This window comes from Suillus subalutaceus (assembly GCF_016647625.1).
Source record: "Suillus subalutaceus strain FC151 chromosome Unknown DFJ58scaffold_58, whole genome shotgun sequence".
NCBI classification, from domain to species: Eukaryota; Fungi; Basidiomycota; class Agaricomycetes; order Boletales; family Suillaceae; genus Suillus; species Suillus subalutaceus.
In genome coordinates this window covers 136,639-155,407 of record NW_024540307.1, presented here as the reverse complement: position 1 = coordinate 155,407, position 18,769 = coordinate 136,639, and the positions used below count along the sequence as shown (strand labels likewise).

Here is an 18,769-nt window from a genome sequence, read left to right as displayed (position 1 = left end):
AGTCATTCGTCCTACCTATAATCCAGGATCTTCTCCCTCTCAACACACACTCCTACATCGACCGTTCGATAGGAACACCCGCCATCATCCTCGCACCTACTCGTGAGTTAGCAAGACAAATTTCCGACGTCTTAGAGGTGCCATTTACGCTTAAGCTATGTCCAGAAGGCGAACAGGAAGGTGCAGAGGGGTCTACACGTCATACCCGATGGTTAGTTTCTAGCCTGCCAAGTGGAGGCACAACTCGTGCGCACGAGAAGGCGTGTCGTAGTACGACCGCTGGTAATCAAGGGCCTCGACAAAAAGAAGGCGGAGGATTCGCCTGAATCAAAACACGACAACAAGCCAGCTACTACCAGCGCCGAGAAGTTCACTCCCCCGTCACAACTCTTCCTGTAATTTTATCTGCAGATTAGTGAGTTCATAGATTGCGAGAGACGAAGGTAAATCGATTGTGGCGCACCCATTGCAGACGAAATTATGTACGTGCTCCCGATGGCAAGCTAAAATGTAGAGTCGAACGTGAAGCCGGTTGTGTATAGTCAACTCTGCTCGTCCGTGGAAGTGAACAGTTTCACCTTCAGTCAATTTTCAGTCTTGTAGTTTGACAGCCGTAGCTGCCAACCGAATGTTTCTGGCCGAATCCCACCGTATTTTTCGTCTCTATCTTTTCTGAGTGTCCACGGCGCAGTGGTTATGGTAGAGCTGATAGCCTTTCATCCATATCTTGCGTCAGGTACGTTGGGATGATATTACAAACCCATATCTCTGAAGTCCAGGCATCAGATACAATTGTATGATATATTACAAACCGATTTCTCTAAAACGGTACGAGTGGTGGTAATACGTGTAGTGTAGGTGTCCGAGTCTTGTAATACAGTGACGAGAATTGGGCGTCCGTAGTTCCATATTAAACATCATACTACAATTGCGTTTGAGTGGTGATCATATCGCATGGCAGCGTTCACTCACCTCAACGACCATTGAGGTGGGTATGGAGATGTCGGTGAACCTCGGTGTTTGCTCTGCTTCAATGAATTGAAAAAAGCTTAAAACAATGCAATCACATAACTTACCTGCGTCAACGCGCGCCCCGTTACTATGAGTGGTGATTTGAGGACGACGAATAGAACCTGCGCGGAAGATACTGCAGATGATTCCAGGTGCGATCTGGAAAATTCTCAAGTCTCGCGTCAAACTCTAAGCACCTGCATTTACCTTTGAGAAGACGTTCCAGGACAAAAGGCTGGATCACCATATCTATGTGAGCTATACACGCAGATAATCGGTAGACGCACCCAGTTTGCTCTGGAAGGGCAATAACTTGGCCATCGAGAGTGATACGCAAGACAGGTGACTTAAAGGACGTTCAGACTCAGAGAGCCACGTTGATACTTTGAGATAACTCACCTCGTCATTCGACATCATCTTTATCTGAAGTTAGTGTATGTTTCGAGTGAAAAAGTTAGGGACGAACGTCGATGTCCAGATCTGAACCTTTGGTTATCATACACCAGGTCGCAGAAAATGCAAAGGACTTACTGAGTGCTTTGCAGATATACCGCAGAACGGCTGGGGACTGTTCTGACCCTTTGTCTTGACAACCAGAAGTAAAGTCGGAGTAGTCCTCGTTTTGAGCGTGCATGTAGTACTTCACCACAGAAGCGATGACTGCGGAGAACAAGGCCGCAGAAGGGATGATCTCCTCGAACAAACACAATGCTATCTCCTCTATCGAAGCCCGTGGTGTGACTTTGAGAACCTCCGAGAGGAACACTTCACCTTTATGCGAAGACAAGTGGTTTGAAAACAAAAGATCACATATACCATTGACTGAAATCTGGTTCACCAATTGAGCAGCGGAGAGTATAACAAAATGCAGGATAATTACGATGCCATCAGAGAGTCTTTTCAAATGGCTCTCAAGGTATATCTTGATTAACTGGGTAGAGCGCATGGCTTCCTGGCAAAGAGTCCAGTCGGAAGCAGGATCTTTATTCAAGTACAAGTAGCTATGCACGCGTCAGTGACGGGAGGCTCGTCACAGCGGATAGACTTACCGTGTAATGGTGAAAAAGGCTTTGTACCAAAATTCTGGAGTCATTTGCGACGATGATTTGTCCATCAATGGTAATCCAACCTGACCAAACAGAAACAAGTTAAACTCCAAGCAGCCTCTGTTGATGTATCAGAAAGCAGACCATGATGTCGCCCACCCAATAAACAGGAAGGAGGTTCAGGATTTCAATTATGTCAACGTGCTCATCAACTTCGCGTCTCTTGCGTATCAGCTCACTTGTAAGGCGCGCAAAATGCGAAGTGGACGCAGTGTATTCAGAAACTTTATCAGAGATAGGCTTTCTGATCTGAATGATGAGTAACAATGAGAACCAATAGATAACAGCGTAAAAAGGCCCTACCGCTTCGTTCCGTACCCTGGGAGGCATGTGTAAGTTCGAAAGTCGACGCCCATAGTCTCTGATAACGTCCATATCAGCAGCCGCAAACGCAGCTGGCCAGTCCCAATCGTAGAGATGTCGGATTTCGGCACTACGTGGCACCTTGGCCATGCTCGAGGCAAGGAACTTTGGGGTCAGGAAAGGAAAGTGAGCGTAGACTGAGCCCGCGGGGTAGTGATCAGGGAGCATGCGAAAGAGAAGCTTGGTGAGCATGCCACCATAGGATCCATCCATTTTGTTGACCATGCAATGCTCGTAACCCCATGTTGTCAAGTTGAATGCTACCATGAGAAGCTCAGTATCGACGAATGATGTATAGGCCTGAGAATCAGTTGACTCACGAGTGAAGTCTACTGTAAGAAACCTGTCTCCACGGGTCAAGCATACAGCATCGGCGAGGATGGCACGTGAGATGGTGTATCCAGGGCAAAGGCCAGCACCAGGAATGGGAGGTTTTGTTTCCTCAGCCTGCAGGCCCACCTGAGTGTGAATCAGCAAATGCAAACCGTCCAAGCTATTGTCGAGACTCACATGCAGTTCCAGGTTTTCAATATCCCCGTACAAGCGTTCGGCTGCGATCTATTGATGGTCAACATGCGAGTAAGCACACACAGCGGGATTGATCCCTACATGAATCTCTGGATCGGGATTCCATTCGCTGAAGCTTTTGTATGCTGGGAAAGCAAACTATAAATCAATAAACTGACGGAGTGAAAATCACCCCACGTTTCAAGCCAATGAAGCGACGAAATTCGTTCAGCTGGGTTTCAATACTTAGTATCACTGCGAGTCCTTGCAACCCTCGTTGGACTTACTGAACAAGCACCCCAGGCTCGTGCCTGCTCCATACCCAAAATCTCCACAATTCGCATCACGGCTGGAACACCCCTCGCACGAAAGGCACAAGCCCTGTCGGCCGTTGCGTCCTGTAAAACACGGGCAATATCGGCGTCGCTGAATCGACCATCCTCCTCACGGGTAAGACTGGGACTTGTTAGCTGATAATACATGACAAAGTGACCACTTCATACCCGCCAAATGTCCAGCTACGAATGCCGGGCATTTTAGCACTACCCTCGCGGACGGCAGCCTTGAACTCTTTGACAGTGATCTAAGGAAACAAATACAACTTTTGGAAACTCCGTATAAGGACGGATACACGCACAGTTGAAGGGTCTTTGCCAGGGAGAATGTCTTTGAAAGTGTGTTTAATCCACACTTCATCTTGACGCGATATCGCCGCATGCCAACGATAAAGCATGTTGAACTCCAGTGAAACAGCGTTCCCAGCTCCTCGTTGGGAAACATCATGCGTTTGCTCGCGAAACCCCTGAATGAAAGTTAAAATGGATAGTAAGCATTACGAACAATTCCGGACCTGAAGTGGATTTAATCGCCAAGTCAATCCATCTCTGATAAGGCCAAGAATGCCTCCAACATAGTCCGTTAAGATGATCTGCATGAAGAACGCTGTATTGACCAGTCGAGCACGGTGAAAGATCTCATCGCATTGGGCAGTGCGTTCCGCTTCTGGAAGAGTCGCTGGATTTGGTACGAATGTCCCTCGCTCGTTGAGGCTAAAGATTTTGTTTGCAATATACTGTTTGAGGGGTTAGCATCTCTCCATTTACGTAGTAGGACAAAAACGGACATTGTGGTGACGACTGAATAGGACTGCAAGGGCACCCACGGAGGGGGGCATGAACAAGAGACGCTTGTCAGCAAATACATCTTCCCAAATGTGACCGGTTCCGTCCTTCTTGCGTATGCTGTCGACCTGCTCTTCGTTGTTCCCATATAGGATACTCAGGTCGAGGTAGCTGCTGGCGTTGTTAATCGTCCAATCGTGGGAGTTCGTATCAAATATGCTGTGAATGACGAGATCTGCAAATGCGAAGAATAAACTGGAGAGGCCCCCAGGATGGGGGACGAAGTCATTCTGGGGGCGACGCAGAAGGGTATCAAATACCTCTCCTGGATCTGGTAACGGATGACGCGACGAAACGTGTGTGGAAGGCACAGATCGCGCATATGGTTGGCCTGCTTGACCAAGGTTCGGCGCGGACATCGAATAATTAGAGCCATCAGCACTACGGAAGACATATGGCACGCTGCTGAAGCTGGACAGAGGTGTCGTTACAGGAGTCTTCAAGAAGCTGCAAGGCGGGTGAGGAAGGTCCTTATAAACTAAACGCGCCTGATCAGAACTGTACTTATAACTTGTCGATAAAGACTACACGTACGGATATCGATCGCGGAAATCTGAAGTTCCTTAGCGAAGACTGAGTCGTCGGGAAGGCGCGACATCAATATCAAGAGTTTTTCTAGCTAAGTTACACATAAAGCAGCGTGAATTTACATCCAATGAAAGACGACGCATATACCTACCAAAAATTCCCGGTCATTGATCCCAGACTTGAGGTTCTTCAGTGCATCAATATATGCTGGCTGATAGTAAATAGCTTGCATTCAGCTCAATTTTCACAGCGGGTGACAGCCTACGCACCAGGTCTGCCAGGGTAAAGGGGGTTCCTCGTGTGATCATTTGTTCGAAGTCTTCCACTGATTTCATTTTGTCAAAGCACGCGGGGATGTCGACCTGGGATATGCATGTAAGAATATTGATCTTCGGTACAAGGGACGCTGCTGCTCGTTTCATGGTTTGGGTATTGGAACTGAACATTGGTTTAGTTAACTTGGCGGGAGGGCGCGGTCAAGGAATGTGGTGCTGAGAAAGGCCTAGCACGACTGGCTATATATGCGTCGGGTCTGGAAGGTATTCAGTGACAGATGTAAAAGGCCGCCAAAAGGAATTCCAGCCTGAGTGTCAAGCAATAATTAAATAATAAAGATTACCCTTGCAGCTGGGTTGAGCTGGGGGATTCAAATGTTCATGGAGCGCAGGGGAGCCATTCAACATATATACGAATATATGTGTGAGCGCCAAATCCGAAATTTGGGCTGCCGCCATGCTGCATATCAAGTACTGCGACACGCGACAGCCGCGTATATTCTCAAACCAGACGTTTGAGGAACTCCTTCGGATTCTTCAAAATAGGTGGGTTAAGTCGGCGCGTGAACATATATACGTTCTTATTAAGAATTTGGTCGGTTACAGCCTCGACGGCGGACGCGTCGGTGGCTGGTGGAATTTACATTCGCGTATGTAACTAGGCGCAGTGACCGGCGATGACCTTGCTTAATTTGTCATCATTACATCAGCTTTTGTGATCGCTCAACGTTTAATCTTAAGTATTCTTAGTTAGCATGGTTGATCACAGTAAGCTGCTGTAGGGTACGTTGTCAGGAGCACTTGGGGCAGGATAAACAAGCGGTCGTACACCAAACAAGGTCTGTTCCATATGAAAGCCTTGTCGTAGTAGCCATGATCTTGACCAGTTTGTTCGGGATTTCCCGTTATTTGTCCGTACAGACGAATCGCAGGATTTTCAGTTCGGTATATAATCTTGCAAGCTAGGTGAGGAAATGAGAGATATTGTAAAAAAAAGTATGTTAGTCGACTGCCAACACCAAGGCCATCATATGCAGACGATGTACTGGGAAGTGAACTTGAATTAAAGCAGAGGAATAGGAAAAGTATCTCGGCAAGGCAATTCAGAAGGATTTCCCGTTATTTGTCCGTGTAGACGAATCGCAGAATTATCAGTTTGGTATATAACCTTGCTTGCAAGGTGACTATGCTTGGGTTTGTATTGATAAATATGACAGTATACCCTCATAAGCTATCATCGATGTCTGTACGGGAAAGACTCGACTGACATGGCCGCATGCGATCATCGAGTTCCTCCCGGCTTCGAAGTTCTATTGACATTGCCTTATGTGTCCAGAGCACACTGATGAGAAGTCTGTGAATCAAAATAATGTTTAAATGATCTGAACTCATAATGTATGGAGGACGCGCGTTGATCAGATGCACAGTGTAGAAATATCTTGTTGAGGCTCAAGAACGTATGTATTCAAATCAATGTGACTTGCCGGCCAATTGGGCCACGTCCGGCTGCTCACTGACACGTCAATCCTGCAGAAACTCAAAAGTTAGAGAGGTGCTGACTTAACTCTATTAAGTTACAGGTTTACGGTTGTTCGTCCCCTAGGCTATCATCACTTTTGTGCAGATCCTTTGATAATGTTCGACCAATAGGTACTCGATTTGTTGGCCGATATTCCGCTTGATGCAATCGCCCCATGCTGGCACTACTATGAGGCGCCTGGCGTACAATGCGATTCTCCGGAAAGAGTCCGATGGTTATTCAATCTATCCAATTTACGAACTCCCAGAGTGTTTCGTATCACTTTTACCACGACAATCCTGCCCTCTTTCTCGAAATCAAGCCTCCCGGCCAGGATTGCTGCAGACAGTAGCATGAGTGAACGATTTAAACCCATAACCACGACGTCCACACTCCATGATATCAGTGTTATGGGACAGAGACTTGATTTCTATTGCATGGTTAAATGTACTTGCTGCGTAGTCCCCGAACTTCCAACAGCAGGAAACATCCTAATCGAGTGGTGGGAGCTGGATGTCACGACGAAAAACCGGGCATCGAGAGTTTATGGTGGTACTGAGTGATGTGCTATGTGGCACTCTTGATGCATTCTGATTGGTCTAGGCCGTGGCACACTTCTGAGACATTTTGTTTATGATTTCAATTGGTACGGTGTTATCCACGAAAGTATCCTTCGTCTAATTGGTTGGGCTAGGGGAGACTGATATGAAATACGGTCTTTCAGGGAAAGGCAGCGGAGTACATACTGGTCTGTACTATATTCATTTTAACGTCGAGTCTTTGATAACAGTAAGCGGCGAGTTCGTGAAGCCTTAGATCTACAGGAGCCATCGTTAAAATAAGAAATAACCATAGCGAGACACTCGTGGCATCAACGGAGATATGGCTGGTGACTTAGAAGGCAAGTACAATAGAATATACTCATTTGGAGATCGTCGGGAAAGCGGATCGTCTCCATGAAATTTCCATGCGAGCTTGACACCAGCAAGATATCGAGGAGCCACGTCGAAAGATATCGCGTTGCCACGGCGCATTAGGTTTTTTAAAAATCCAATTATTGTACAGTTTGGGGCGCATTAGGTTGCTCAGTCGGACGTATGGTAGATGCATGTTTTTGGGCTGACCGCCCTTTACTGCCTCTGTATAAAAGCGAAGCGGTAACTTCAGTTCAATAAAAAAGAACATCGCCCAGACCTATCTTCAAGTCCAAAAATGAAGTTTATCTCACTCACTACTATGATCATGTCTGCCGCGGTACTAGCGGGCATCGTTACAGCACAAAAGGAACCCACTGGCTTACCATGCAGCCCGCCTAGTAAATATCTTCAGCGTACCCCTGTTTTTATCTCAGACCGCATGCTTACGGGTGCTTGCAGTACAGTTTGCGTGCGGAACGCTCCCGCTTTTTAACGGTGGCCTTCCGTATTTGTATTTCTGTGAAGCAAACAGCACTATCACGGTCATTCAAACTTGCAACTGTGCGAGCTGCTGCAACCTCGTCAACGGAGGCCAAGGTCCTGGCTCGTCCTGCACAGGTACTTAAGAGGAAAGGGTGAGTCCGCTTCTTGCTTGCCGTGTCTATAATATCATAGCCATACAGCACAGCTGTCTCCGTAATTGGTGGTACTGGCTGGCGCTGGGGGGAATAGGGCTAAGAGTTTGGGGTATAGAGTCGGAAATATGTTGTTGAGGGCTCGAGAAAGTATTCGAATAAATGTGTGACTCCACGTACAGCTGCGCATGCGACTCGGACACACCAGAGTGACTAATTTGGGCTGCAACTAGTAAGCACTTGGGAAATGTGAAAATCTCACCGGGGTCCCATTGGCAGACGTCATCGTCAGATTCATCACCGCCATTTTCATTGATTGCTTTGGCATTTCCACATATATACCTTCAACCATCTACCACTGCCAGCACCAAATCATGGTGATGGCACGGAAGGCTCTAAGAAAACTGAGCTGTGAAGATACTCAGGAGTCATTAGTCAGTAGTTCGACTGTACCCACGTGACTCACTGATGCGAAGAGCGCAGTTACGCGGATACATCCTTCTTCATTCCATCCTACATATGACCTGGTCACCTTACCTTGTGCTCAGACTCCACGATCCCCTTGCCTTGACCGTTCATTTTCACCTTCACCATATACTCCTCGTGCTCATTCTGGCCTAGTCAACCGTTCAAAAATGTATATATACAGCCCATGTACGCTCATACCTAGAGCAGCAGAATCTTATTGCGTAATACATAATGACATAATCATTGCATATTTATATGATTTCAAATTTATGTTCCTTCTGCCATTGAACTTTTTCTGTGATGGACGTTGATCCAACCGTGATTCTCTTAGAAGCATGACTATTTCGAACGGTTTATCGAAAAATGTAGCGGTAGACTGGGCGTCTTGTGTCATTTTCGCTCTGTCTACAATTGCATGTATGGTGACCTCTAGTAGCACCTAGGCCTCATCATTGGTGCCACACCACAACGTACTGCGGCCCACGTGCATGAATATATACTGGCACGATGAATCTCTGCTCAGACTTTTGGCAGTTCACATAGACTTTACCTGCCGTTCCGAGGACAACCAAAAAAACGTGAAGCAAGTCCTCAACAGCTGGTAATTGCCCGCGCTCTCCTCCGTTACTTCACAATTGCTGCAGTACAAGTGGAACAATGTCTTGTGTCTGTTAAACGTTAACAACGGGGCAGCCAGTCACGTCAATATCGCCGTGGTCTCCAAAAGCGGACGCTCGCCCGAACAAACACCAGAAGACCTGCAGGGCCTTGGATTTTTGTACGTTTGGTGGTATAGAAAGGATCGTGCACCGGTCGAGCACCACCAACCGGGTTAATCATACATCGCGCTCTCCTAGGAGTCAACGATTCACTACTTCGCTTGTGATATATTATTAGACGCCCCGACAGATGAGGCAGAGAAATTGGTTGCTGCTCTTCCATAAGGCCTGCGGTTATGGTTCCTCACGATTCACTATGGCGCTACCTCTCAAAAACATTCAAAAGTCGAGGGAACTCGTCCTGATCGGACTCGCTGTGTGTCCTATAATGCGTAACATTGCTAATCTCCAGCCTATGCGCTTCCTGCAATCCCTGGTGCTTACTTTGCAAGGAGGATCTGGCGGCATGGAAAACCGACCATTAGATGATATGCCGCTGGAATTAGGTGCCCTCAAAAGCCTTACGGTCTATACCAATCACATGCAACGGTGCACATATTTCCCTCTTCGCGCCCCCGTCCCACGATTATCCAGTTTTTCCATCACGTATTGGAAACGTGTGCTAGAACACTGATACCTCAAGTCGCTTCCACCATGTCACCCTCAAGTGTCGAGGGATGAGTGACCGATACCGAGAATAAGAGTCCGAAGAGTCCTAAGGTGCAGTGAAAAATTGACCGGTCAGTTGCTTATTAACTGGGTCATGAACGCAGGAATTGATCTACACGATAAGTCTACAGCATAGTGGTACATTGGTGGTAAGCGGCTAATTAGGGATAACTCCAGATAGCTGAAGCTACAGCCACGACGTCTCGCATATCTTGCACATCGTGAACTCTCACAACGCTTGCGCCCTGTTGAATAGCACAAGCCACGGTCGCTGCCGTCGCCCACTCTCGTTCTTTCGGTTGGGTTTTTTCTCCCCTTGTATGTCCCATCCGCATCTGGGCGTTCTAGAATCGCGCCGAGAAACGACTTCCGAGACGATCCAATGAGTTGCGGATATCCTGCGAGTGGATTCGTGGGAGTGTTCGTAATCATCGAAGAAGCGTCACGAAGAAGTGCGCAGTTTGCTTCAACAGTCTTGCTGAAACCGATACCAGGATCAACGATAACGAACCACCTCCGTACTCCGCCTTTGCCCTTAATAATTGCCTCCACTTTTTCTCCCAGCTCAACCCGTACACCTTCTAGAACTCCGCCCTTGTACTGGCTGTAATCTTTGTTTGAGCCTGCATCACCGCGTGAATGCATCAAGATGACAGGAACAGCGAGTTTTCGTGCCACCTCTCGCATTTTCAACAGGTGCATTGCTGAAGTTTGCGTAAGGGGGTACTCAGGACCCGTGAAGGAATACACATCATTGATGCAGTTTGCACCAGCCAGGACAGCAGCTTCCGCAACCTCCCAACGGAATGTATCAATTGAAATAAGAGCGGAACTGACATCCTGATCTTCATGTGACCGTATGGCCTGAATGACAGGCACGACACGTTGGCACTCCTCTTCGGGTGAGACGAATGCTGCTCCCGGGCGAGTCGAATAGCCCCCTATATCGATGATATCGGCACCTGCTCGTACGGATGTCGCAGAGTCAGTCAGAGCAGCTGACAATGTATTATTAACAGAACCATCCGAGAATGAATCTGGAGTCGCATTCAAGGTGGCCATCAGCCTCACTTTCGTCGGTCGCCGGATGTCATTTGAACAATGGGTGCTCCAGTACCTTCCCATAGAGGGTACCTGATGCATGCCCAGGAGCTGCCGTATTTCTGCGATCGGATAATCGGCGAAAGGGGTGACTTTGAGCATTGGGGAATCGACGGTCGACTGCCTGACAACGTCATCCAGAAGGGTGCGTATTGATTTCTTATGAACAGGATGCACGAATTCGGGGATCATACTGAGTTTGCAAATTTAGTTACCGCCAACAACCAAGCTGTTACACACACTCAGCTAGAGGGCGTAAAACAAATTCTCGTTCTGCCATGCGTGGATGTGGTACAACAAGTTCATCGGCCAGACCATCAAGGGTATCTCTCAGGCCTTCAGCACGAGTGTCAACGATCTCGTTGTCGTACAATATTATATCCAAGTCAACCGCACGAGGTCCATTCTGGATAGAAGGCACCCTTCCCACTGTCGTTTCAATTCTTTTAAGTAATTTCAATAATATCCGCGGGTCCACGTTCGTCTCGACCTAAAGGGCCCCCGACTAAGTTGCAGACTGTGGCCATCAGTCATTGAATGGACAAACTCACTAAGCACGCACAATTTGCAAATCTTGGCTGGTCTGTGACGTACATAGGCGCGGTTTCATACATGAAGCTCGTATCAACGACCGATACGGCGTCAGCAGCCACGCCGGTCAACAGCTGATTGGGTTGCTCGATCAAGCGCAATGCGGTTTCGATATTAGCGAATCGATCGCCAAGGTTCGAGCCTAGGGCTATTGCCACGCTATGCTTCGTTGTTGATGGAGAAACATTCCGAATTATGGATGCAAGGAAGCCAACCATAAATACCAATAAAAGACACTGAAGAGAAAGGACTGCAGTGTTCTGCGGTGTATGAGAACGAATGCCAGTTGGCGGGACCACGGAGTTTGCACGGAGTTTTATGATTATGTAACACTGGGACAAGAGAACCACGACGGTCCAGGTTGCACTTTACTATTTTTCCCCGGGCCCGCAAACATGACAATGCCAAAAGATAATCCATACCTTGCCCATCGACATCCCACTGAGCGAGCTGCTTCAAGCGCAAGCACTCTTAATGGTGCCAGCGCTTCCTCGAGAGAGCCTCTCTATGGTTTTGTTCCTCGGATGGTCAATGCAGATCAAGTCCGTCAGGCATTGGTATGTCCTTTTAATACTTAGCATCAATGCTGGCTAGCTGACTCGAGAATTCACTTAGGAACATGATTTAAACCCGTTCACAAAGCTGCCCCATACTGCACAATACAAAAAGATACTGGAAGCTCGCAAAAAGCTCCCTGTGTTTGTACAAATGACTGAGTTCTACAAAATAGTAAGCTCCTCTTCCAATCCTACCCCATTCACCCCGACTTACGTTTACAGTTCAACAAACACCAAATCATTGTTATGGTCGGCGAGACTGGCTCAGGCAAGACCACGCAGTAAGTTGGCACCCCCAAGACAAATATTCTCCCTTGTCATTTTTGAACAGTCACTTATAGACTCTTTTTGTCACTGATAGAATACCCCAGTTCGTCACCTACTCTGATCTTCCGCACACCAAGAACAAAATGGTGGCATGTACTCAGCCCCGCAGAGTTGCCGCCATGTCTGTGGCTAAACGTGTAGCGGATGAGATGGACGGTCCGTTTTTTTTTCTTCATGTTCTAATCAAATTTTGAGTTCTTTCCTCTCCTAGTCCAACTCGGTCGACAGGTCGGTTACTCGATACGTTTCGAAGATATGACTGAGCCTGGCACCACCTTTCTCAAATATATGACCGATGGAATGCTCCTTCGTGAAGCTATGAACGACCCTGATCTCACCCGCTACTCCACTATCATCCTCGACGAAGCTCACGAACGTACCCTCGCTACCGACATCCTCATGGGCATCCTCAAAACCCTCGCCCAACGCCGTTCAGACCTCAAACTGATCATCATGTCCGCTACTCTAGATGCCCTCAAGTTCCAGAAGTACTTCGCTGTCTCTGGTGATACCCCCGCCCCGCTCTTTAAGGTCCCAGGTCGTACCCACCCCGTCGAGGTGTTCTACACCCAGGAACCGGAGCCAGACTATGTCGAGGCTGCCATCCGCACGGTGCTCATGATTCATCGTGCTGAAGAGCCGGGAGATATCCTATTGTTCCTGACGGGTGAGGAGGAGATAGAGGATGCGTGTCGGAAGATCAAGCTCGAGGCGGATGACCTTATCAACTCCGACCCCGAGTCTGTAGGCCCCCTCACGTGCATCCCACTGTACTCATCGCTACCGCCGCAACAACAACAACGCATCTTCGACCCGCCACCGAAAGGCAGTCCGGACGGCCCCCCAGGACGCAAGATTGTAATCAGCACGAACATTGCGGAGACATCGCTGACGATCGATGGGATCGTGTACGTCGTCGACCCAGGATTTTCCAAGCAAAACGTGTATAACCCGCGCATCCGTGTGGAGAGCTTACTCGTGAGTCCGATCTCCAAGGCGTCGGCACAGCAGCGTGCAGGCCGGGCCGGGAGAACGAGGCCAGGCAAATGCTTTAGGCTGTACACGGAGAAGGACTTTATGTCGGAGCTCGAGGAACAGACGCACCCAGAAATTTTGAGGAGTAATTTGGCGAATACGGTGCTGGAGCTTGTCAAGGCAGGGATTAAGGTGAGCGTGACGTGGGGGTTATTGTTTTCAGTTTTCAGATGGGCTGACACGTGTGTAGGATCTTGTCAAGTTTGATTATGTGGATGCGCCGGCGCCAGAGACGCTAATGAGAGCACTGGAACTGCTGAATTACCTTGCTGCGTTGGATGATGATGGAAACCTCACGGCATTGGGGAGCATCATGGCTGAATTTCCCCTGGATCCACAGGTAGGTGATTATTCTGACGGGGTTGTTCCTCGCGGTTCTGACGCATGTTCCTAGCTCTCGAAGATGCTGATCTCCAGCCCAGAGTTCAAGTGTAGCAACGAGATCTTGACGATCACTGCGATGTTGTCAGGTGCGCACTCAGCCTCGACGTTTACTCTCATCTGACGCTCTTGCAGTACCAAATGTATGGCTGCGGCCGAATAACCAGCGGAAAGAGGCAGATCTTGCAAAGGCGCAGCTTACCGTCCCTGATGGTGACCATCTAACACTTCTCAACGTGTATAACAACTACAACCAAAGTAGGTTATCCTCTTTTATACACCCACACACACTCACATCTACCCCCAGATCAATACGACAAAAACTGGACCTGGAACAACTACCTCTCCGCTCGGGCGCTGATGCAAGCAGACAACGTGCGCGAGCAGCTGAAACGGACGATGGAGCGGTTTGAGGTGGAGCTCATCAGCGTACAAGATCAGAAGAAGATGTTTATGGCGATTAGGCAGGCGTTGTGTTGTGGATTTTTCATGCAAGTCGCGCATAAAGAGGGAGAGAAGGGGAACTACATGACCGTAAAAGATAACCAGGTGCGTTACAATTATTTTGGGTGGGTTTGGCATGCTGATGGTTTTTATGTTGTGGAAGGTTGTGGGGCTCCATCCATCGTGCGGGCTGGACACCCAGCCGGAGTGGGTGATTTTCAATGAGTTTGTGCTCACGACGAGACCTTATATACGGACTGTTACGGAGGTGCGACCGGATTGGTACGTTCTCAGGCCTCTCAGCTCTGGATTTGCATTGACGTTCCGACAGGCTCCTCGAATATGCGCCTTCGTATTTCGATTTAAAGAATTGGCCGGACAGCGAGATGAAGCGCGCGTTGCTGAGGACTGGGACAAAGCAGGCGGGAAAATTCGGGGCGCGGTTTGACCAGGTGGATGCCTCAAAAGAGGGAGGGGGTTCGGCGAAGAAGAGGAAGAAGATTAAACAGCAGGGGTAGGATAGGTACTACAGGGTTCGCTTTCGTGTGTTATGCGTACTCTTTTGTTATTTTCTTCGATCTGGAATGTATGTGCATATCACCTCTGAAGGGCTGTAATCTGCAGGCGTCCCTCGCAGTTTCGCGTTTCAACTGTGTCTGGACAAATATTGTAATAGACCAGAGCATGTATTCTGCTGGACAGTAACTCCGTAGTTCTACTTGACAGTCAAGAATGGATATATTTCTATCGTGTCTAGTATAGACTGTTGGCTGGTGCACGAGTCTAGAGTGTGGAGGCGTTCATGTGTAGAACTTCCTGTTCTCATTTGGCCCAAACAAGTCTCTTCTGATCTCGGGGAGCATCTACAAAAGTAGATTAGACGAGAATGGACCCAACATTTAGTGAGACCCACCTTGTCTTCTAGAAGTCTTAGTCGCTCGTCCAATGTGTTGTCGATGGTAATTCGTCGCGAGCTACTCACAAGCTTGACACCCCCCGCACTAAAACGGGTTTGTTGAGAGAATAGCACCCCAGGAAAGTCGATCGACTTACCAATCTTTGCTCAGAGTTGTCTCCAACTCAAAAGACACCTCGCGCCCGCTGATCTCAGCATACGAATCTGCGGCTGCTTCTCCCGCCTTTTGCATGATATCGGCATCCTGTTCACGAACATGTAATGTGACACTTGTCTCCATGAGCTGGAGAAAGCCTTGCACGACAGCGCCTTCGAGGAACTGAAAGTAACGCCCTTCGTCTTCGGCGAATGTCAGAATAGATGTCCGAGCGATAGAGAATAGTTCCTGCAGTTGCTCCTCGCGACGCTGTAGAAGCTTCAATCGCGATTTGTTGGTCAAGTTAGACTGTGCGCTGAATAACACTAGGCGATTAGTATGACATCCCAATATCAGGCGAGTGGGTGCCATACATCTTCTGTGCGACATCAGCACCCTTGCGCTTCTTCTCGAACTGTGCGTCAATAGCCTGTTGTTCTTGCTTCACGAGTTTTGCCTTTCGAGATAGACACGCATTACGCATTAAGAACTACGGAGTGGAACAACGCTGCGTACCTTCTCGATAGCAAACTCCTCGTCCGCTTTCACTTTGATCTCACGCGCTTTCTCCAGAGCCTCCTGCTTGATGAAAGCAACCTATGTACACAAGCTATGATGTTAGATTCGTTTGTATTTCGACCGAGGAGGGGTAGGGCATCGGCACCATATATATGCGAGACCATGCGCAGACGTACCATCTTATTCATCTCACTCAGGACCTCCTCATCATTCATTGGTCGTGGAGGCATCTTGGAAATATTTTGAAGCTTATAGGATGGACCGCGCTGACTGGAAAGTGACAGAGTACTCTGTAAGTAACTGGTCGCCTAATGAGGAAAGCCGAGTTTGTTACGGCAAAATCCGCAAACCCAAAAGTTTCTGTCCTGCTCACCGTCAAAGACGTTCTTGAAGCAGAAAAAAACTATGGCTCATCCGCGCGTTGCACTATGGGCTGCCGAACCAGATCTTGACGATGACATTAACGATGCCGATGTCGACATCCCCATTCCGATTCCTCCGTCAACCAATGAAATGTACGATGACCCAAATCTTCAGCTCGACGAAGGCTCCTTGCAAGCAATGCAACAGCACATCGCGCAGCAAGCTGCATTTGAACAAATTCCAGACATCGTCAAGCGCGTGAGTATTCTATCATTTGGTTTATGAACTTATACTCAGCAACTCGTAGTTTATCGTCCATTTTCACCAAGCCGTCTTGGACAATAACCTCCAGGAGGTAACTCTCGCTTACGAGTCAGGCTGGACTCGTCTCACCGAGAAATACTATGCAAAAACGGAGTGGCCAGAGGCGGAGACCATTGCACCATTAGTCAACGATGATCAAATCTTCCTCATCCTGTATCGTGAACTGTACTACCGACATGTGTACTCAAGGCTTCAACCCAACGTAGACGACCGGTTCCACTCATATGAGAATAGCTGCGAGCTCTTCAACTACCTCCTTAGTACGTGCCTAAATTACACTTCGATCACTCTTTTGATGAGATTTGGTAGACTCCGACGGTCCTGTTCCACTATCCCTCCCTGCAAACTGGTTGTGGGACATTATTGACGAGTTCATCTATCAGTTCCAATCATTCGCTCTTTTCCGCTCGCGTCCTGCGTCAAAAACTGACGATGAGCTGACCATGCTCGGCTCAGAGGGCGGTGCCCAAGCTTGGAGTTCGTATTCCGTGCTCAATGTCTTGTATTCGCTTATCCAAAAGAGTCGCGTGAATGAATGGCTCAAAGCACGTGCAGAGGGGAAAAGCGATGAGGAAATAGAGTATGTCAGTTCACTTAAAAGTCTGCTTAAATTGACCGATTCTTCTGCTAGAGAAATAGTTGGCGAATACGGAACGAAGCCTTTGTATCGCATGCTTGGATATTTCTCCATAATCGGCCTTCTGCGCGTGCATGTTCTGCTCGGTGATTTCACGCTTGCCTTGAAGGTCATGGAAAACGTCGGACTCGGTCAAAAAGCTCCCTTCACGGCGCCTACAGCTGTGCACGTCTCTACCGCCTATCATGCTGGTATATGTTACTTTATGCTGCGAAGGATTCCCGATGCAGCTCGTGTTTTCACTGGCGTTCTTAACTGGGTGATGCGCGCGCGGCAATATCACACTCGCAGTTACCAATACGATCAAGTGAGGGCTTTCACGTGTTTATGCTTTTTGTTGTTTATGCTCATTCTTTGTTAGATCAACAAAACGGCAGATCGGATGTATGCTCTGCTAGCGCTTTGCCATGTGCTTGCGCCGACCAGGCTTGATGACAACGTAATGAATATTGTGCGTGAGCGATATGGCGACCAAATTGGACGTATGGGCCGAGGGTATGTGTCTGACACTACCGTCCAAGTACGGTCACTCAATATTTTTCTAATTCATTTAGTGAGGAAGGTCTGTCGACATTTGAAGAGCTGTTCTTGTATGCCTGTCCCAAATTTATCTGTGCCCAATTCCCCGCCATATGACGACCCTGCCGCGCTCGCTTTGATGCTCATCCCACCAACGCCGACCTCCCCATCCTCGCAGAACCCTAGCGTAGTCCTTGGTGATCCAACCCAGCGACACCTCCGGGCTGCGTCATCTCATTTCATGTCCGCTTACACCAGTCTCAAGCCTTAAGAGTCTCCTGAAGCTCTACACAAGTCTTGATGCACAGAAACTTACTGGCTTCCTGGATACATCTGGTGCTGGTGTAGACGAAGAGGAGGGTACTGAGTTGGATGATGGTCATGAAAAACGCCGGGCGATGTGTCGGACGCGTGAATACTGGTGGTACTGCTGCGAATGGCGAGAAGGATAATGATGAAGGATCAAGACCTTCTGAGAGTTTACTTGATGGCGAGTGGATGTCCATAAGTGACTTGAACTTCGTGATAGATCAAGTTCGTTATCTTCTTCATCCCATTCACTTTGAAGAGCTCACACGATCGTCTAGAATATGGTCCACATCGCTGAGTCAACAGTTGGCCGGCGATATGCAGGGTGGTTCATCCGTAATTCTGAGCATGCAGCGCGCGTGCTCGACGGCATAAAAAAGCATCGCCATTACCACCACGTACAGCCCCTACTCAGGTTCAGAAAAAGAGTGGTGATGGACCAAAAGCAGAGAGCGCACCGAGAACGACTGGACAGAAGGTTGCATGGGGTGGGGGTCAAAGTTGCATAATAGACTATGTGCCCTGTTGTGTACTAGCTGTGAATCTAAGGATTTTTTGCAATGCCAAAGAACTACAGGAGCAGCGGGGTATACTTACATACATACTGCGGTCATACAAAACGAACACGAAAATAGCACAAAAATTCTCCAAGCTTTGCATTAAGAGGGAATCGAACCCCCGGCGGGTCGATGGCAACGACCCAGGTTACCACTACCCCATTAATGCGACGTTCATCTTGCTCGTGATCCATCTGTGATGGATGCGGCTAAAA

The 18,769-nt window shown here is 48.3% G+C and overlaps 6 protein-coding genes and 1 non-coding gene across 7 annotated transcripts; 3 read left to right on the top strand and 4 right to left on the bottom strand.

Annotated features, from left to right (window-relative positions):
• Positions 1-799: 799 nt before the first annotated feature.
• DFJ58DRAFT_746019 (heme peroxidase) lies at positions 800-5,118 on the bottom strand (the record flags this gene model as incomplete). The annotated part of the gene is made up of 23 exons (XM_041387429.1): positions 800-922; positions 973-1,025; positions 1,077-1,170; positions 1,219-1,246; positions 1,299-1,357; positions 1,411-1,428; positions 1,478-1,491; positions 1,543-1,840; positions 1,892-2,012; positions 2,061-2,140; positions 2,202-2,366; positions 2,421-2,939; positions 2,991-3,038; positions 3,090-3,133; positions 3,186-3,219; positions 3,275-3,443; positions 3,491-3,570; positions 3,625-3,789; positions 3,838-4,059; positions 4,111-4,646; positions 4,703-4,787; positions 4,848-4,907; positions 4,966-5,118. 23 exons carry the CDS (start codon positions 5,116-5,118, stop codon positions 911-913), a joined length of 3,057 nt encoding a protein of 1,018 aa, XP_041243552.1. The 3' UTR covers positions 800-910.
• A 2,339-nt stretch (positions 5,119-7,457) lies between these two features.
• Positions 7,458-8,203, top strand: DFJ58DRAFT_790370 (uncharacterized protein). Its single transcript, XM_041390262.1, has 2 exons — positions 7,458-7,802; positions 7,855-8,203. The coding sequence occupies exons 1-2, from the start codon at positions 7,703-7,705 to the stop codon at positions 8,031-8,033; spliced, it is 279 nt and encodes a 92-aa protein (XP_041243551.1). The 5' UTR covers positions 7,458-7,702; the 3' UTR covers positions 8,034-8,203.
• Positions 8,204-9,999: 1,796 nt separating this feature from the next.
• Positions 10,000-11,831, bottom strand: DFJ58DRAFT_746018 (Dihydropteroate synthase-like protein; the record flags this gene model as incomplete). The annotated part of the gene is made up of 4 exons (XM_041387428.1): positions 11,491-11,831; positions 11,182-11,429; positions 10,105-11,132; positions 10,000-10,049 (listed from the first exon to the last, which is right to left on the bottom strand). Exons 1-4 carry the CDS (start codon positions 11,746-11,748, stop codon positions 10,000-10,002), a joined length of 1,584 nt encoding a protein of 527 aa, XP_041243550.1. The 5' UTR covers positions 11,749-11,831.
• A 94-nt stretch (positions 11,832-11,925) lies between these two features.
• DFJ58DRAFT_841765 (P-loop containing nucleoside triphosphate hydrolase protein) lies at positions 11,926-14,792 on the top strand (the record flags this gene model as incomplete). Its single annotated transcript, XM_041392747.1, has 11 exons — positions 11,926-12,087; positions 12,146-12,259; positions 12,310-12,368; positions 12,449-12,570; positions 12,626-13,581; positions 13,640-13,789; positions 13,844-13,919; positions 13,966-14,088; positions 14,138-14,379; positions 14,438-14,556; positions 14,606-14,792. The coding sequence occupies 11 exons, from the start codon at positions 11,926-11,928 to the stop codon at positions 14,790-14,792; spliced, it is 2,310 nt and encodes a 769-aa protein (XP_041243549.1).
• Positions 14,793-14,931: 139 nt separating this feature from the next.
• On the bottom strand, positions 14,932-16,134 carry DFJ58DRAFT_400286 (ATPase V1 A1 complex subunit E). Its single transcript, XM_041380213.1, has 6 exons — positions 16,022-16,134; positions 15,843-15,923; positions 15,701-15,783; positions 15,328-15,642; positions 15,188-15,275; positions 14,932-15,137 (listed from the first exon to the last, which is right to left on the bottom strand). Exons 1-6 carry the CDS (start codon positions 16,073-16,075, stop codon positions 15,075-15,077), a joined length of 684 nt encoding a protein of 227 aa, XP_041243548.1. The 5' UTR covers positions 16,076-16,134; the 3' UTR covers positions 14,932-15,074.
• A 116-nt stretch (positions 16,135-16,250) lies between these two features.
• Positions 16,251-18,506, top strand: DFJ58DRAFT_716543 (RNA polymerase I-associated factor PAF67-domain-containing protein; the record flags this gene model as incomplete). The annotated part of the gene is made up of 9 exons (XM_041384229.1): positions 16,251-16,466; positions 16,516-16,792; positions 16,842-17,112; positions 17,164-17,476; positions 17,531-17,664; positions 17,752-17,931; positions 17,954-18,048; positions 18,149-18,222; positions 18,276-18,506. 9 exons carry the CDS (start codon positions 16,251-16,253, stop codon positions 18,504-18,506), a joined length of 1,791 nt encoding a protein of 596 aa, XP_041243547.1.
• Positions 18,507-18,652: 146 nt separating this feature from the next.
• DFJ58DRAFT_t97 lies at positions 18,653-18,723 on the bottom strand. The gene has a single exon. It is a non-coding gene; the product is annotated as a tRNA-Gly (tRNA).
• Positions 18,724-18,769: the final 46 nt, after the last annotated feature.

What these genes read in the sequence shown, in the direction of transcription:
- DFJ58DRAFT_790370 (XM_041390262.1), top strand. Translation starts at nt 7,703, where the DNA reads ATGAAGTTTATCTCACTCACTACTATGATCATGTCTGCCGCGGTACTA. An exon ending in TGGCTTACCATGCAGCCCGC is followed by an intron (nt 7,803 to 7,854) that starts CTAGTAAATATC and finishes CCGCATGCTTAC; the next exon opens with GGGTGCTTGCAGTACAGTTT.
- DFJ58DRAFT_400286 (XM_041380213.1), bottom strand. Translation starts at nt 16,075, where the DNA reads ATGCCTCCACGACCAATGAATGATGAGGAGGTCCTGAGTGAGATGAAT. An exon ending in AGGAGTTTGCTATCGAGAAG is followed by an intron (nt 15,784 to 15,842) that starts GTACGCAGCGTT and finishes CTATCTCGAAAG; the next exon opens with GCAAAACTCGTGAAGCAAGA. An exon ending in GCTGATGTCGCACAGAAGAT is followed by an intron (nt 15,643 to 15,700) that starts GTATGGCACCCA and finishes AGTGTTATTCAG; the next exon opens with CGCACAGTCTAACTTGACCA.